At 37.4% G+C, this 15009-nt stretch overlaps 1 protein-coding gene across 1 annotated transcript; it reads left to right on the top strand.

Annotated features, from left to right (window-relative positions):
- Positions 1–619: 619 nt before the first annotated feature.
- LOC140815551 (uncharacterized) lies at positions 620–7593 on the top strand. Its single transcript, XM_073174630.1, has 5 exons — positions 620–668; positions 3617–3798; positions 5800–5962; positions 6092–6314; positions 7104–7593. The coding sequence occupies exons 1-5, from the start codon at positions 620–622 to the stop codon at positions 7591–7593; spliced, it is 1107 nt and encodes a 368-aa protein (XP_073030731.1).
- The last annotated feature ends 7416 nt before the right edge of the window (positions 7594–15009 follow it).

Raw genomic sequence — 15009 nt, forward strand, 5'->3', positions numbered from 1 at the left:
ATAATTGGATGATATTATTCGAGAATATAATTGGCTAATTGGACTCTACGTGCCCACTAAGGAAATACGATTTCCCTTTTTCATCAGAGGGTGATGGAAATGTCAAAATAGTGGGATGGAGATTTATAAAATAAAAATCCAAATTTTATATCTTAAAATCATTTTAAAATAATCAGTAAAAATTATCTCTTTTTATTTTCAGTATATTTGAATGAAGTCACGCAATCCACTTTCTATCATTCTCGATCGAAACAAGTTGACTGGCCCTAACTATAATTACTGGTTTCGAAATTTAAAAATTGTTCTGAGCTCGAAAAATATTCTGTATGTGCTTTATAATAAGCCACCGAAGGAGTCAGCTTCAGACATCAGTGAGACTGAACTAGCTAAGCTTGAGAAATGGTGGGACCTTGATCTCCAAGCTAAAAGCTATGTGTTGGCTTCTATGTAGAATGAACTGCAGAGGCGGTTCGAGAAGGCTGCGAATGCTGCTGACATTCACCTTCATCTGAAAGAGTTGTATGGAGTACAAACTCGCTCAGAGAGACATGCTACTGTGAAAGAACTCATGACAACACGTCTGCGAGATGGGACTTCTGTCCATGAGCATGGTGTTAGGATGATTGGGCTCATTGAGAAATTGGTGGGGCTCGACGTGGTTATTCCTGGTGAGCTTGAGACTGATATTCTCCTTCTGTCACTACCCCCCTCGTTCGATAGATTTGTGGTTAATTTTAATATGAACAAACTTGAGGCCACCCTTGAAGAGTTGGTCAATATGCTTACTACTTATGAGGCCACAATCAAAAAGGACAAGCATGTTCTTCTAGTGGGTTCTTCGTCTCGTATGAAAAAGGAAGCCCCATGATAAGTGCAATTTATTGTACTTTTATTACTTGTTTTTAACTTGGAATTTTGTGAATCTTGAGCAGGTTTTATTTGATTTGTTGTTGTTTTTGTTATTGTAGTTTGGAAGCTTAGAAATGAGAGTTTGGAGTAGTATAGTGATGAATTAGAAGGTGCAAAGGACAAAGCTTGACGAAGCATGACCGCACCCGCGGTCATGCTAGGACCGCACCCGCGGTCTCACCAGATGAACAGGATGAATTTTGACAAACGGACACCGCACCCGCGGTCCTACCACCACCGCACCCGCGGTCATGCACCAACATTATTCCGGAAATTATGAAACTTTGTAGACTTTGAATAAAAGTAGAGGAAAATGGTGTGCTACGTGGGGAATCATGTCTAGACTATAAAAGGATCTCTTTTTCATCATCTAGGGTATGGAGAGGATCAAGAAAAAGGGTGGAGGCTACAAAGAAAAAGATTGAAGATCAAGATCATCATCTTCAACAAGTTCTTGCACATCTTTGGACAAAAACTTCATACATTCCAAAACTCTTGTTCTAAGTTCTTTCTTTCTTTATTTTTACTTTTAGTTGATATGTCTTGTTTAAGATTCATGTATTGTTGTGTTATTTTTATTATTATGAACTAAATTTTAATTCTAGAGGGATGATGGAACAAAACTAGAAACCATGTGTTGAGATTCATGATTTATGCTATATAAGTTGTCTTTATTGTTCATTTGTGTTTTTCCAATCTTAATGCTTTCATTTTATTGGCCATATCTTGAATGATTTGTATGTTATAAATTATCACTTGAAAAGGAAATTTATAATCAAGAAAGGGAAAAATACATCGGTAGTATTTATATAGTTCGGGAGGACATATCTTGCTATTGAAGCTATAAAAAGAATTTAGTGCTTATTGTGTTATTTAATTTTAGATTGTTGACAGGGATGTTACAATCTTTTGTTAGATAATTAGTATCTATTTAGCACTCGGGAGAGGGAGTAGATAATTATAGAATTCTTGGTTAATGAATAAGAAGGACAATTTTAATATAGCTACACAAAATAGTACATGGTGGATAGTTGCGTGAAGTCGGACCTCTAGATCTTTTATTCCATTGTTCAACTCTGTTTGGTACTATAATTAAATTTATTTTCAATTCAGTTATTGATACGAACAAATCTGTTAATTGATTATTCTAAATAAAATCGAGACTATTTTAATTACAAGCATTAATATAAATTTAGAATTACATTCCTCGTGGGATCGACACTTGTACTCAAAATTACATTTTACTATAACTTGACGTCGTGCACTTGCGAGCAATCAAGAAAACACGCAACAAGTTTTTGGCGCCGTTGCCGGGGAGTGTCAAATTTGAATTTATATTAGTATTGTTACCAATTAGTCTAGATTTTAATTTAGAGCTGTTTTTATTGTATTACATTGAACATTGATTTGTTTATTGTCTTTGTTTGACAGTGCATGCGAAGATCGCAAAATCCTGACTTGCTTATCTTAGATCCTGAAATCGAAAGAACCGCAAGAATATTAAGAAAGGCAAGAAGAGAAGAGATTCGAGCAATGGCTGAAAACAGAGATAATGAAAATCCACCCCCTGCAATACCCATCCGAGATCATTTTAGGCCGGTACTGAATGCTCATTATTCGGGCATAGCACAAGGAACTATTAATGCAAATAACTTTGAGCTCAAGCCCGCATTGATAAACATGGTTCAACAGAATTAGTTTGGGGGAACCGCCACTGCAGATCCTCATTTACATCTCAGAACATTCCTTGAAATTACTGATACGGTAAAAATAAATGGTGTTTCTGATGATATAATTCGATTGCGTTTGTTTCCTTTTTCTCTTAGGGACCAAGCAAGAGGATGGCTCCAATCGCTTCCTTTGGGGAGTATCACTACCTGGCAGGATTTAGCAACCAAGTTTCTTGCAAAATATTTCCCACCTGCAAAGTCTGCACAGTTGAAAATCGAGATAAGTACTTTTAGGCAGACTGATTTTGAGCAACTATATGAGGCATGGGAACGGTATAAGGAATTGTTGAGGAGATGTCCAAACCATGGTTTTGAAGATTGGGTACAGATTGAATTATTTTACAATGGTTTGAATGGACAAACAAGAGGCACTGTTGATGCAGCAGCTGGTGGCACGATATTTGCCAAATTACCCGATCAAGCATATGATTTGCTTGAACAGATGACCATTAACAGTTATCAGTGGCCGTCTGAAAGGTCAGGAGTAAAGAAGCAAGCTGGAATTTATGCCATAGATCCTATTACATCACTCACCGCTCAAGTTTCGGCTTTGACAACTCAAATTGCAGCAATGAATAAAGCTAGTACATCAGAGGTTGAAAATGCATCTGTTGTTACTGAAGAACCACATATTCCAGATGAGGCACATTATATCAACAATAGGAATTTTGGTGGTTATGGAGGATATCGAGGTAACCCTCCCCCTAACACTTATCATCCTGGTTTGAGAAATCATGAAAATTTTTCATATGCAAATAATAAGAATGTGTTGAATCCTCCACCGGGGTTTAATACATCAAAGGGGGGAGGAAAACCTTCACTTGAGGATTTAGTTGGGACATTTGTTGTTGAATCAAGTAAAAGAATGGCTAGGACTGAATCTCGTCTTGATGGCATGGAAACTCACATGGGAAATATGGGAGCCACAATGAAGTCATTGGAGACACAGATTGGTCAATTGGCTAATGCATTGAAAGATCAAAATAAAGGTCAGTTCCCAAGTAACACTGTAGTGAATCCAAAGGAGCAATGCAAAGCTGTGACTTTGAGAAGTGGAAAAGAACTTGAGGGTAAAAATTCCAATGAAAAGGATGAAAAAGAGGTGACTGTTGAAGAAGTTGAAATTGAGGGATCCAAAGTTGAAGTTGAACAACCTCCGGTATTTCAGCCAATACTTCCATATCCACAGAGGTTTAAAAAGAAGATATTGGATGAGCAATTTGCCAAATTTTTGGAGATCTTCAAGAAGATTCATATCAACATCCCATTTGCCGATGCTTTGGAGCAAATGCCAAAGTATGCAAAGTTCATCAAAGATGTGATGTCAAAGAAAAGGAAGTTGCATGAGTTTGAGACAGTTAAGTTGACCGAGGAGTGTAGCGCCATACTCCAAAAGAAACTACCACAGAAACTCAAAGATCCAGGGAGTTTTACTATTCCTTGTGTTATTGGTGGTTCTAGAATAAATAAAGCTTTATGTGATTTAGGTGCCAGTATTAATTTAATGCCTTTTTCTATTCACAGGACTTTAGAGCTTGGCGAGGTGAAGCCTAGCACTATTACCTTGCAGCTGGCGGACAGATCACTTACATATCCACGGGGTATAGTGGAAGATGTTCTGGTAAAGGTAGACAAATTTATATTTCCTGCTGATTTTGTCATTCTAGATATGGAAGAAGATCAGGACACTCCACTTATCTTTGGAAGGCCATTCTTGGCCACTGGAAAAGCTTTGATTGATGTGCACAAGGGTGAGCTTACATTGAGAGTAGGTGGAGAATAAGTCATGTTCAACATCTACAACACAATCAAAGAACCAAATGAGGTAAGTACTTGTAATAGTATTGATGTAATTGATTCATGTGTATCTCATGTTGGTGCAGGTAGATTGACGAAAGATTCCTTGGAGAGATGCTTGTTGGAATCCACGTCTATACTGGATGAAGATGATTGGGACGTGCAAGAGGAGTTACTTGCTCTTGATACAGTGCCTAAAGAAAAGATTGATGTGCATCATGTAGAGCTACTTAAAGATGCAAGTATAGAGGTACCAAAAGTATCCCCTGAATTGAAGGAACTTCCAAGTCACCTTTGTTATGCATTTTTAGGTGAAAATTCAACATATCCGGTAATCATCTCTTCTTTACTTACTTGTACTGAAAAAGAGAAATTGTTGAGGGTGTTGAGGGAATTTAAATCTGCATTAGGATGGACAATTGCTGATATAAAGGGGATTAGCCCTACAGTTTGTATGCATAAAATATTGATGCAGGAATCGTATTCGCCCTATGTTGATCATCAGAGAAGGCTTAATCCCGCAATGAAAGAGGTTGTGAGAGCTGAGGTATTAAAATTGTTAAATGCTGGTGTTATTTATGCTATATCTGATAGCTCATGGGTTTCACCAGTACAAGTAGTGCCTAAGAAGGGAGGAATAACTGTAGTGAGAAATGAGAACAATGAATTGATTTCAACTCGTCCAGTGACTGGTTGGCGAGTATGTATAGACTACAGGAAATTGAATGATGCTACTAGGAAAGATCACTTCCCACTTCCATTTATTGACCAAATGCTTGATAGAGTTGGTGGTTATCATTATTATTGCTTTCTAGATGGTTATTCAGGTTACAATCAGATTGTCATAGCACCGGAAGATCAGGAGAAGACTACCTTCACTTGCCCTTACGGTACATTTGCTTTCAGGAGAATGCCATTTGGACTGTGCAATGCACCTGCTACGTTTCAGAGGTGTATGATGGCCATATTTTCTGACATGGTTGAGGAAATAATGGAGGTTTTTATGGATGATATCTCTGTGTTCGGTTCATCTTTTGATAACTGTTTGCAAAATTTAATGCTTGTTTTGCAGAGATGTCAGGCTAAGAATCTAGTTCTGAATTGGGAAAAATGTCACTTCATGGTTCCAGAAGGTATTGTGCTTGGCCACAAAATTTCGGCTAAAGGAATAGAAGTTGACAGGGCCAAAGTTGTGGCAATTGAAAATCTTCCACCGCCGAAGAATGTGAAAGGGATCAGAAGCTTCTTGGGACATGCTGGGTTTTATCGTCGTTATATTAAAGATTTCTCTAAAATTACTAGACCTTTATGTAATTTGTTGGAGAAGGATTCGACATTTATTTTTGACGATAATTGTTTGCAGGCATTTAACAGGATCAAGAAAGCACTGATTTCTGCTCCCATTATGATAGTACCAGATTGGAAGGAACCATTTGAGCTCATGTGTGATGCTAGCGACTATGCTGTGGGAGCAGCATTGGGACAAAGGCGAGATAAGATGTTCAAGGCTATCTACTATGCAAGTCGTACACTTAATGCAGCCCAACAGAACTATACAACTACTGAGAAAGAGATGCTAGCAGTTGTGTTTGTATTTGACAAGTTCAGAACATATCTCATTGGCACCAAGGTAACCGTTTTTACTGATCATGCAGCTCTTCGCTATTTATTTGCCAAAAAGGATGCCAAGCCCAGATTGATTCGATGGATACTACTACTTCAAGAATTTGATTTTGAAACCAAAGACAAGAAGGGTAGTGAGAACCAGGTGGCAGATCATTTGTCACGACTAGAGCGGGAAGAAAGAACTGATGGTGGAGTAATTAATGAGTCGTTCCCAGACGAACAACTATTTGAGGTAAATTCTAAACTCCCTTGGTTTGCCGATATAGCTAATTTTTTGTCTTGTGGTACTTTTCCTCCAGATCTGAAAAATCACCAGAAAAAGAAATTCTTTCATGATATCAAATTTTTCTTCTGGGATGATCCTTGTGTGTATAAGAGATGTGCTGATCAAGTGATTAGGAGATGTGTTGATGGAGAAGTTGCACACAAAATTTTGGAACAATGTCATTCATCACCTTATGGTGGACATTTTGGAGCAACACGAACAGCAGCTAAGGTATTGCAATCAGGTTTTTTCTGGCCTACTTTGTTTAAAGATAGCTATACCTTAATGAAATCATGTGATAGGTGCCAAAGGTTAGGAAATATTTCCAGGCGTCACGAATTGCCACTGAAAAATATTTTGGAAGTGGAACTTTTTGATGTCTGGGGCATAGATTTCATGGGACCTTTTCCCCCTTCTTTTGGTCAATCTTATATATTATTAGCTGTGGATTATGTTTCGAAATGGGTGGAAGCAATCACCACCAGTACTAACGATGCTCGTGTTGTAGTTAAATTTGTGCACAAGAACATTTTCACCAGGTTTGGAACACCGAGAGCCATCATAAGTGATGAAGGTATGCATTTTTGCAATAGAATTTTTAATTCACTGATGGCTAAATACAATGTGAAGCACAGAGTGGCATTGGCATATCATCCTCAGTCGAACGGACAAGCTGAAATATCCAACCGGGAAATCAAACAAATCTTAGAAAAGACTGTCAATACAAACCGGAAGGATTGGGCTATAAAACTGGATGATGCATTGTGGGCTTATAGGACAGCGTTTAAGACGCCTATAGGGATGTCTCCCTATAGATTGGTTTTTGGTAAAGCCTGTCACTTGCCACTGGAATTGGAGCATCGAGCATTCTGGGCAGTTAAGAAGTTGAATTTTGATTTGAAAGCCGCTGGCGATGAAAGAAAACTTCAGTTGAATGAAATGGAGGAGTTCCGCAATGATGCCTATGAAAATGCCAATATTTATAAAGAACAGACCAAGAAGTGGCAAGATAAGCTCATTGTACGAAAGGAACTAAAACCAGGACAACAAGTACTTTTGTTCAATTCCTGTCTAAAGTTGTTTCCTGGTAAGTTGAAATCACGTTGGTCAGGCCCATTTTCGGTGGAGACAGTGTATACTCATGGGGCAATTGAGCTAAAATGCAGTGATGGGAGGACTTTCAAGGTGAACGGGCAAAGAGTTAAGCCATACTATGGAAATGAAGTAAGGCACCTTGACAACATTCCTTTGGGCGGATCAACTTGATTTAAACTGATGGTAGTCAGGCTGAAGACGTTAAACAAAGCGCTTATTGGGAGGCAACCCAAATTTTTGTTTCTTTTGCATTTTTATTTCGGAGTTGATTTTATTTTTGTATCATGTTATTTGTGGTTTTGTATTTTTGATATATTGTGTGATTTTATCTTCCCAAATTTAATGAATCCCAATTGTTTCTTTTCAGGACTGAAAATTTGAGAAGAAAATATTTTGACGAAACAGAAGTGCCCCTGCAGTCTCATGTGCACTGCACCCATGCTTGAGGTGCATTCAAAATACAAGAAAATTCGAAGCAGGAGTGCACCCGCAGTACAAAGACAGTGCCCCCGTGCTTGGTGTGCCGAAGCACAACCGCACCCGCGGTGCTAACATCACCGCACCCGCGGTCGTGCAGTATGGAGAAATGCATGCAAATGCCGAGAACACAGCGCACCCGCGCTCCCTAGCATACCGCCCCTGTGCTGAACTGCCGAACATACACCGCACCCGCTGTATTCATAACACCGCACCCGCGGTCGCTCTTTTTAAACACAGACTCGGGCATTCATCACCACACTCGAAGAACATCATTCTCAAGAACCCTCACTTCCATTTTCGAAATCCCTACTCAAAACACAACTCACACACCAAATTTTTGTTCTTCTTTCAACAAATTCATCACTACAACCTACAAATCTTCAATCATTCCATCAAATATCACATTCCTTTCCATCAAATTCAAAATCAAACCTAGGGTTGAAAAAGGGGCTCCAAAATTTCTTCAAGTAACAATTCAACACACCCAAGGTGAGCAAAGTCATAGCAAATTTGTTGATAAATTCGAAAATTGTTGGGGTTTGTTGCTAAGGAAGGAAAAATTCATTTGGTGAAGCATATTGTTGATTTTGGGAATATTGTTGATTGATTATTGTGTACATTGTTGAGGTGTGATAATTGTGAAGTAGTAGTTTGGAGGAGTGCAAGAATCTTGTATTTTGAGAAATGGGGTTGAATTGAAGTTGTGTTTAGAAGGTGTTCGACAAAATGCCACCAAGAAGAAAACAATCAAAGGGTGCTTCATCCTCATCAACGGTAAATTATGATGCGAGTCGGTTTTATGAAGAGAAGGCGGAGGAGCAATATGGCAAGATTTTGAATAGAAGCATTATAAAGGAAAGGGGATTTGATCTTAGTGCCCCTCATACTGAAATTGGAGAAATGCTTAGGGCTCGACAGTGGGAAGAATTTGGCAGGCAGCCACAAGATGCTGTCATTTCATTGGTGAGAGAGTTATATGCTAACCTCAAGGTTAGGTATGATCGGTTGACGGTGTTTGTGCGGGGAAAATGGGTAGCATTTGATGCACATACGATTAACATGTTATATGGTATCCCTGCAATCATGCACGACGAATATGAAGAATACAGGAACGAGCATGTTGATTATAACAGTATTCTTCAAACAATTTTCATACAGGGAGCCGAATGGAGAATGAGGGACGATGTGCACTTGAGCCTAGCGAAGTCTGATCTGAAGACTGTTGCGAAACATTGGTATTCATTCATTTCTGCTAGGATCAAGCCTACCGAACACACCACTACCGTCATCAAGGAGAGGGCTATCCTCACATTTTGCATTATGACAGGGAAGGCAATTGATTTAGGTCAATTGCTTCAGAATTCGATTCTCGACTATGCAAGAGGTAACTCTCCGAGTGGACTTCTCCACCCCTCTCTCATCACTGTTTTATGCCAGCATGCGGGAGTTACTTGGGCTACGAATGAAGAGTTGTTGAAGCCAAAGAATGAAATTTTGGTTATTCAACCATTTGTGGGAGTCAGAAATGACCAAGCTGCAGCACGTAGATCTGAAAGGGAATTCAATAGGAGAGCTGCAGAGAGACGTGACCAAGCCCAGGCTCAAGAACCACCACCGCAACAAAGGCACGGGAGAGACAGATTGACTATGTTGGAAGAGGACATGCGAGTTCAACGCCAAGAGATGGATGCGTTTCGGTATAGAACCGATACATTCAAGGGTTACATGATGGATTTCACATCAGTGTTGGCTCAGCAATTTCCATCTGCTTCTACTTCTGGTCATCCATTTCCACCTCCTCCACAGTGGCCACCCGTTTATCACCCGCCGGAGTTCCAACCACCCCACGACGACGAAGATGAGGATGATGGCAATGACCACGAACGGTCGTTGCCCAGTGTATGTGCATTTTCCTATTTATCAAGCTTATTCACATCGAGGACGATGCACATGTTTAAGTTTGGAGGAGATTTATTTTATTTTATTTTTGTGTTTTATTTTAATTTTTGTGTTTTATTTTATTTTATTTGGAGTGTTTATTTGCTTATGTGTGTTTATTTATTTAGTATATTTTGTGTGTTTAAAATTTTTGTTTATTTTGTGTGTTTGTAGTATTTTAGTCATGAAATTTTTAATGAATTAGCCAATGATGAAAATTTTTTTTTATGGAAAAGAAAGGTCATGCATCAAATTCATGTTAATTGATCACTTTGAATTTTTTAGAGAATAATCATGAGATTTGGTGAGTTTGAGACTTACAATTTCTATAAAACTTTGTGATTTTTATTTGACATTGAAATAAATTTTTTTGCAAACACATAGATGATTGAGGCAATCTTTGATTTTATTTGGGCCATTTATATTATTCATAAACATTCATTTGAAGCCCTTTTGAGCCTATATGAACAAAGAATTGTGTTTTTGAAATTCCTTGGAAGCCAAGCACTTTTCTTTTTGAATATATATGTATTTGGTTGATGCATTGAGACACCATTTTCACGATGATTAGGTTCTACTCTTTGATGGTGAATTGAGATTTTGTCTAGAACTATCCAAACATCACTCGAAGCGAAATACGGACAAATTATGAGTTAGGAATGATTTAGGTGATTTTTGGATCGATTGAGCCTTTCAAGCTACCAAATAAAATTAATTTATCATTTGTCACCTCTTTGAGCTTATATGAATTTGAATGGCACACATAAATATGTGTAAAAGAACCCCATTCAAATATTTTTTTCAAGTATCCCACAATTACCAACCTTTTGAATATCTTATACAATTATTTCCTACCTTCTCAAGGGAGTAAGAATTCAAAAGATTAAAGAAAGTGATATTCTCCTACAAGAAAACAAAAAAAAATGAATATTGATACATTGTTGAAGTTGGAGAAAAAGGGGAGAAAAAGAGATGAAATGAATAAAAAAAAAAAATTTGGAGATCAAAAGAAATAGTGGAGTTTGCAAAAGAGATGAAATTCAATTTACTCCCTTATTTGAACTCCTAATCTTTATTTGTAGCCATGAACCAAGGCCTAACATTACAACCATTGAAAATCCTATTAACTTAGTCATAGTTGTCCAATATACTAGTGGAGAGTGATTTGGAGAATCTAGCCTATGGACAATCGATAAACACTGTAATTGAGTAAGAATCTTGATCAATTTTACACACACCTCATTGCATCAAATATTTATTGGTTATCCCTTTCTTGAATGAATATTGCTTTGAACCCAATATTTACCGAAAAAGACCTTGTGATATGTGTTTGTAAAATTTGAAATCAATTGAGAATGATTTGAAACATGGTTGAAGAGATTTGAAGTTAGAGAACTAACCAATCACATGATTTTATCCGAATGAACAAGTGGTTGAATTGATTTGAATTGTAAATGCATGAAGGATTTTGAATTTATATTGAGGCCAAGTTCTTTAAAATATTTCATGACTTGTTTGTTTGTTTGTTCTTGTTGTTTTGTTTTGCTCGGGACTAGCAAAATCTTAAGTTTGGGGGAGTTTGATAAGTGCAATTTATTGTACTTTTATTACTTGTTTTTAACTTGGAATTTTGTGAATCTTGAGCAGGTTTTATTTGATTTGTTGTTGTTTTTGTTATTGTAGTTTGGAAGCTTAGAAATGAGAGTTTGGAGTAGTATAGTGATGAATTAGAAGGTGCAAAGGACAAAGCTTGACGAAGCATGACCGCACCCGCGGTCTCACCAGATGAACAGGATGAATTTGACGAACGGACACCGCACCCGCGGTCCTACCACCACCGCACCCGCGGTCATGCACCAACATTATTCCGGAAATTATGAAACTTTGTAGACTTTGAATAAAAGTAGAGGAAAATGGTGTGCTACGTGGGGAATCATGTCTAGACTATAAAAGGATCTCTTTTTCATCATCTAGGGTATGGAGAGGATCAAGAAAAAGGGTGGAGGCTACAAAGAAAAAGATTGAAGATCAAGATCATCATCTTCAACAAAATCTTGCACATCTTTGGACAAAAACTTCTTACATTCCAAACTATTGTTCTAAGTTCTTTCTTTCTTTATTTTTACTTTTAGTTGATATGTCTTGTTTAAGATTCATGTATTGTTGTGTTATTTTTATTATTATGAACTAAATTTTAATTATAGAGGGATGATGGAACAAAACTAGAAACCATGTGTTGAGATTCATGATTTATACTATATAAGTTGTCTTTATTGTTCATTTGTGTTTTTCCAATCTTAATGCTTTCATTTTATTGGCCATATCTTGAATGATTTGTATGTTATAAATTATCACTTGGAAAAGGAAATTTATAATCAAGAAAGGGAAAAATACATCGGTAGTATTTATATAGTTTGGGAGGACATATCTTGCTATTGAAGCTATAAAAAGAATTTAGTGCTTATTGTGTTATTTAATTTTAGATTGTTGACAGGGATGTTACAATCTTTTGTTAGATAATTAGTATCTATTTAGCACTCGGGAGAGGGAGTAGATAATTATAGAATTCTTGGTTAATGAATAAGAAGGACAATTATAATATAGCTACACAAAATAGTACATGGTGGATAGTTGCGTGAAGTTGGACCTCTAGATCTTTTATTCCATTTTTCAACTCTTTTTGGTACTATAATTAAATTTATTTTCAATTCAGTTATTGATACGAACAAATCTGTTAATTGATTATTCTAAATAAAATCGAGACTATTTTAATTACAAGCATTAATATAAATTTAGAATTACATTCCTCGTGGGATCGACACTTGTACTCAAAATTACATTTTACTATAACTTGACGTCGTGCACTTGCGAGCAATCAAGAAAACACGCAACACCCCAAAAAGAGGCAAGAAGCGTTCCGTCCTTCTAAAAAAGAACAAGCCCAACAAAAAGCCATAAAAGAAACCTACTCCGGGGTCCTCAAAGCCCGACAAGTCAGAGCATGTCTGTTTTCACTGCAACAAGCCTGGACATTGGAGGCGTAACTGCACGGAGTATCTAACCTAGAAGCGTTCTGGCCATGTTATGTTTTACATAGAAGTAAATGTCTCAATTAATTCCTCTTCTTAGGTATTGGATACTGGATGTGGTTCTCATCTATGCAATGATTTGCAGGTGGTGGCAAGAAGCAGGATACTTAGAGATGGCGAGACTTTCCAAAATTGGGGAATGGAGCAAGGGTTCCAGCAACTGCTATTCGAGACATTACTTTGATTTTGAATAAAATTTTAAGCTACTTTTGAGAGACGTTTTATATGTTCCCGAATTAGTTAAAAACATTATTTCTATTTCTATGCTTGATAGAAATGACTATTCTTGTGTTTTTGCTAAAGGTGTTTGTAATATTTACAAGAATGAATGTTTGATAGGAACTAGCGAATTAATGAACGATCTATATAACTTAAAATTGAAAGATATTCCGTTGAACAATATCCAAGCACAAAAGAAAACAACGACAAACAAAAGAAAGCTAGATGATCCAAACCCCGCACAGATATGACACGCTAGACTAGGTCACATTTCCCAAAAAAAGATGCACAAACTAGTGGGAGAAGGCATGTTTGACTTGTCAGACATAAATTCTCTACCTACTTGTGAGTCCAGTCTAAAGGAAAAACGAATAAGACTTCATTCAATGGAAACATGGAACGTGCTCATGGTCTACTGGATTTGATCCACACGGACGTTTGTGACCCGCTAAGTGTTAGCACAAAATTTGGGCATTCCTACTTCATTACCTTTATTGATGATCATTCGAGGTATGGGTACGTTTATTTGATGAAACACAAATCTGAAGCATTTGAAAAGTTCAAAGAATTCAGATCTGAAGTAGAAAACCAACTAGAAAGAAGTATTAAGGCATTTCGATCTAATCGAGGTGGAGAATACTTGAGTGCTGAATTTTTGGGTTATTTGAAAGAGAATGAGATTCTCTCACAGTGGACTCCACCAGCAACACCACAATTGAATGGTGTTTCTGAACGTCGTAATCGAACCTTGATGGACATGGTTCGATCAATGATGGGATTCACTGAATTGCCTACTTCTTTTGGGGATTTGCTCTTGAAATTGCGGCAATGTTGTTGAATAATGTCCATACTAAAGCAGTGGATAAAACACCATATGAGATATGAATGGTAGAAACTCCCAAATATTCTTACATGAGAATATGGGGATGTCTTGCTTACGTGAAGCAAACAGTGAGAGACAAATTGGATAGTAGATCCACTTTGTGCTACTTTGTAGGATATCCAAAAAATTTTGCTGGATATTACTTCTATCATCCCAATGAAGCAAAAGTGTTTGTTTCGAGAAATGCCACCTTTTTGGAAAAGAAATTTCTATTAGATAGAAAAGGCAAGATGATAGAACTTGAAGAAATTCAAGATACTCCCTCAACTATAGAAGTTGAACCCATTTCCCAACAATCAGTCATTGAAGTACAAGCTCCTAGAAGGTCTGATAGGGTTATTAGACCACCTGAAAGATATACGCTTCTTCATGAACAAGGCCATGATGAGTCTTGTGTCGGATGTGATCCAATGAATTTCAAAGAAGCAATATCTGTTACTGATTCAACGAAATGGCTTGAAGCCATGCAGTCAGAAATAGACTCTATGTATTCAAACCAAGTCTGGACATTAGTGGATCCACCTGAGGTAATCGTTCCCATAGGATGCAAATGGATCTACAAAAGAAAGCTTGGCGGATGGGAAGGTAGTGACCTTCAAAGCAAGACTTGTTGCAAAAGGTTATACTCAAAGGCAAGGAGTTGACTATGAGGAAACTTTTTCACCCGTTGCTATGTTTAAGTCCATTAGAATACTACTAGCCATAGCAGCATAGTATGACTATGAGATATGACAAATGGATGTAAAGACTGCATTCCTCAATGGAGACATCAAAGAAGAAATTTATATGTATCAACCTGAGGGATGCACATCAGTAGGAAGTGAGCATAAGGTATGCAAACTTCAGAGATCAATATATGGTCTGAAGCAGGCGTCAAGGAGTTGGAACCTCAGATTTGATAGCACTATAAAAGAAATTGTTTTTTCTAAGAATCCTGAGAAACCATGTGTGTACAAGAAAGCTAGTGGGAGTGCAGTG

This window comes from Primulina eburnea, chromosome 15 (assembly GCF_022965805.1).
Source record: "Primulina eburnea isolate SZY01 chromosome 15, ASM2296580v1, whole genome shotgun sequence".
NCBI classification, from domain to species: Eukaryota; Viridiplantae; Streptophyta; class Magnoliopsida; order Lamiales; family Gesneriaceae; genus Primulina; species Primulina eburnea.

Excerpts from the sequence above, each read along its gene's own strand:
- LOC140815551 (XM_073174630.1), top strand. The coding sequence starts at position 620 with ATGATTGGGCTCATTGAGAAATTGGTGGGGCTCGACGTGGTTATTCCT. Across the intron at positions 669-3,616 it reads GCTCGACGTGGTTATTCCTG|ATCAAAATAAAGGTCAGTTC; the intron begins GTGAGCTTGAGA and ends ATGCATTGAAAG. Across the intron at positions 6,315-7,103 it reads GTAAATTCTAAACTCCCTTG|GACAGCGTTTAAGACGCCTA; the intron begins GTTTGCCGATAT and ends GTGGGCTTATAG.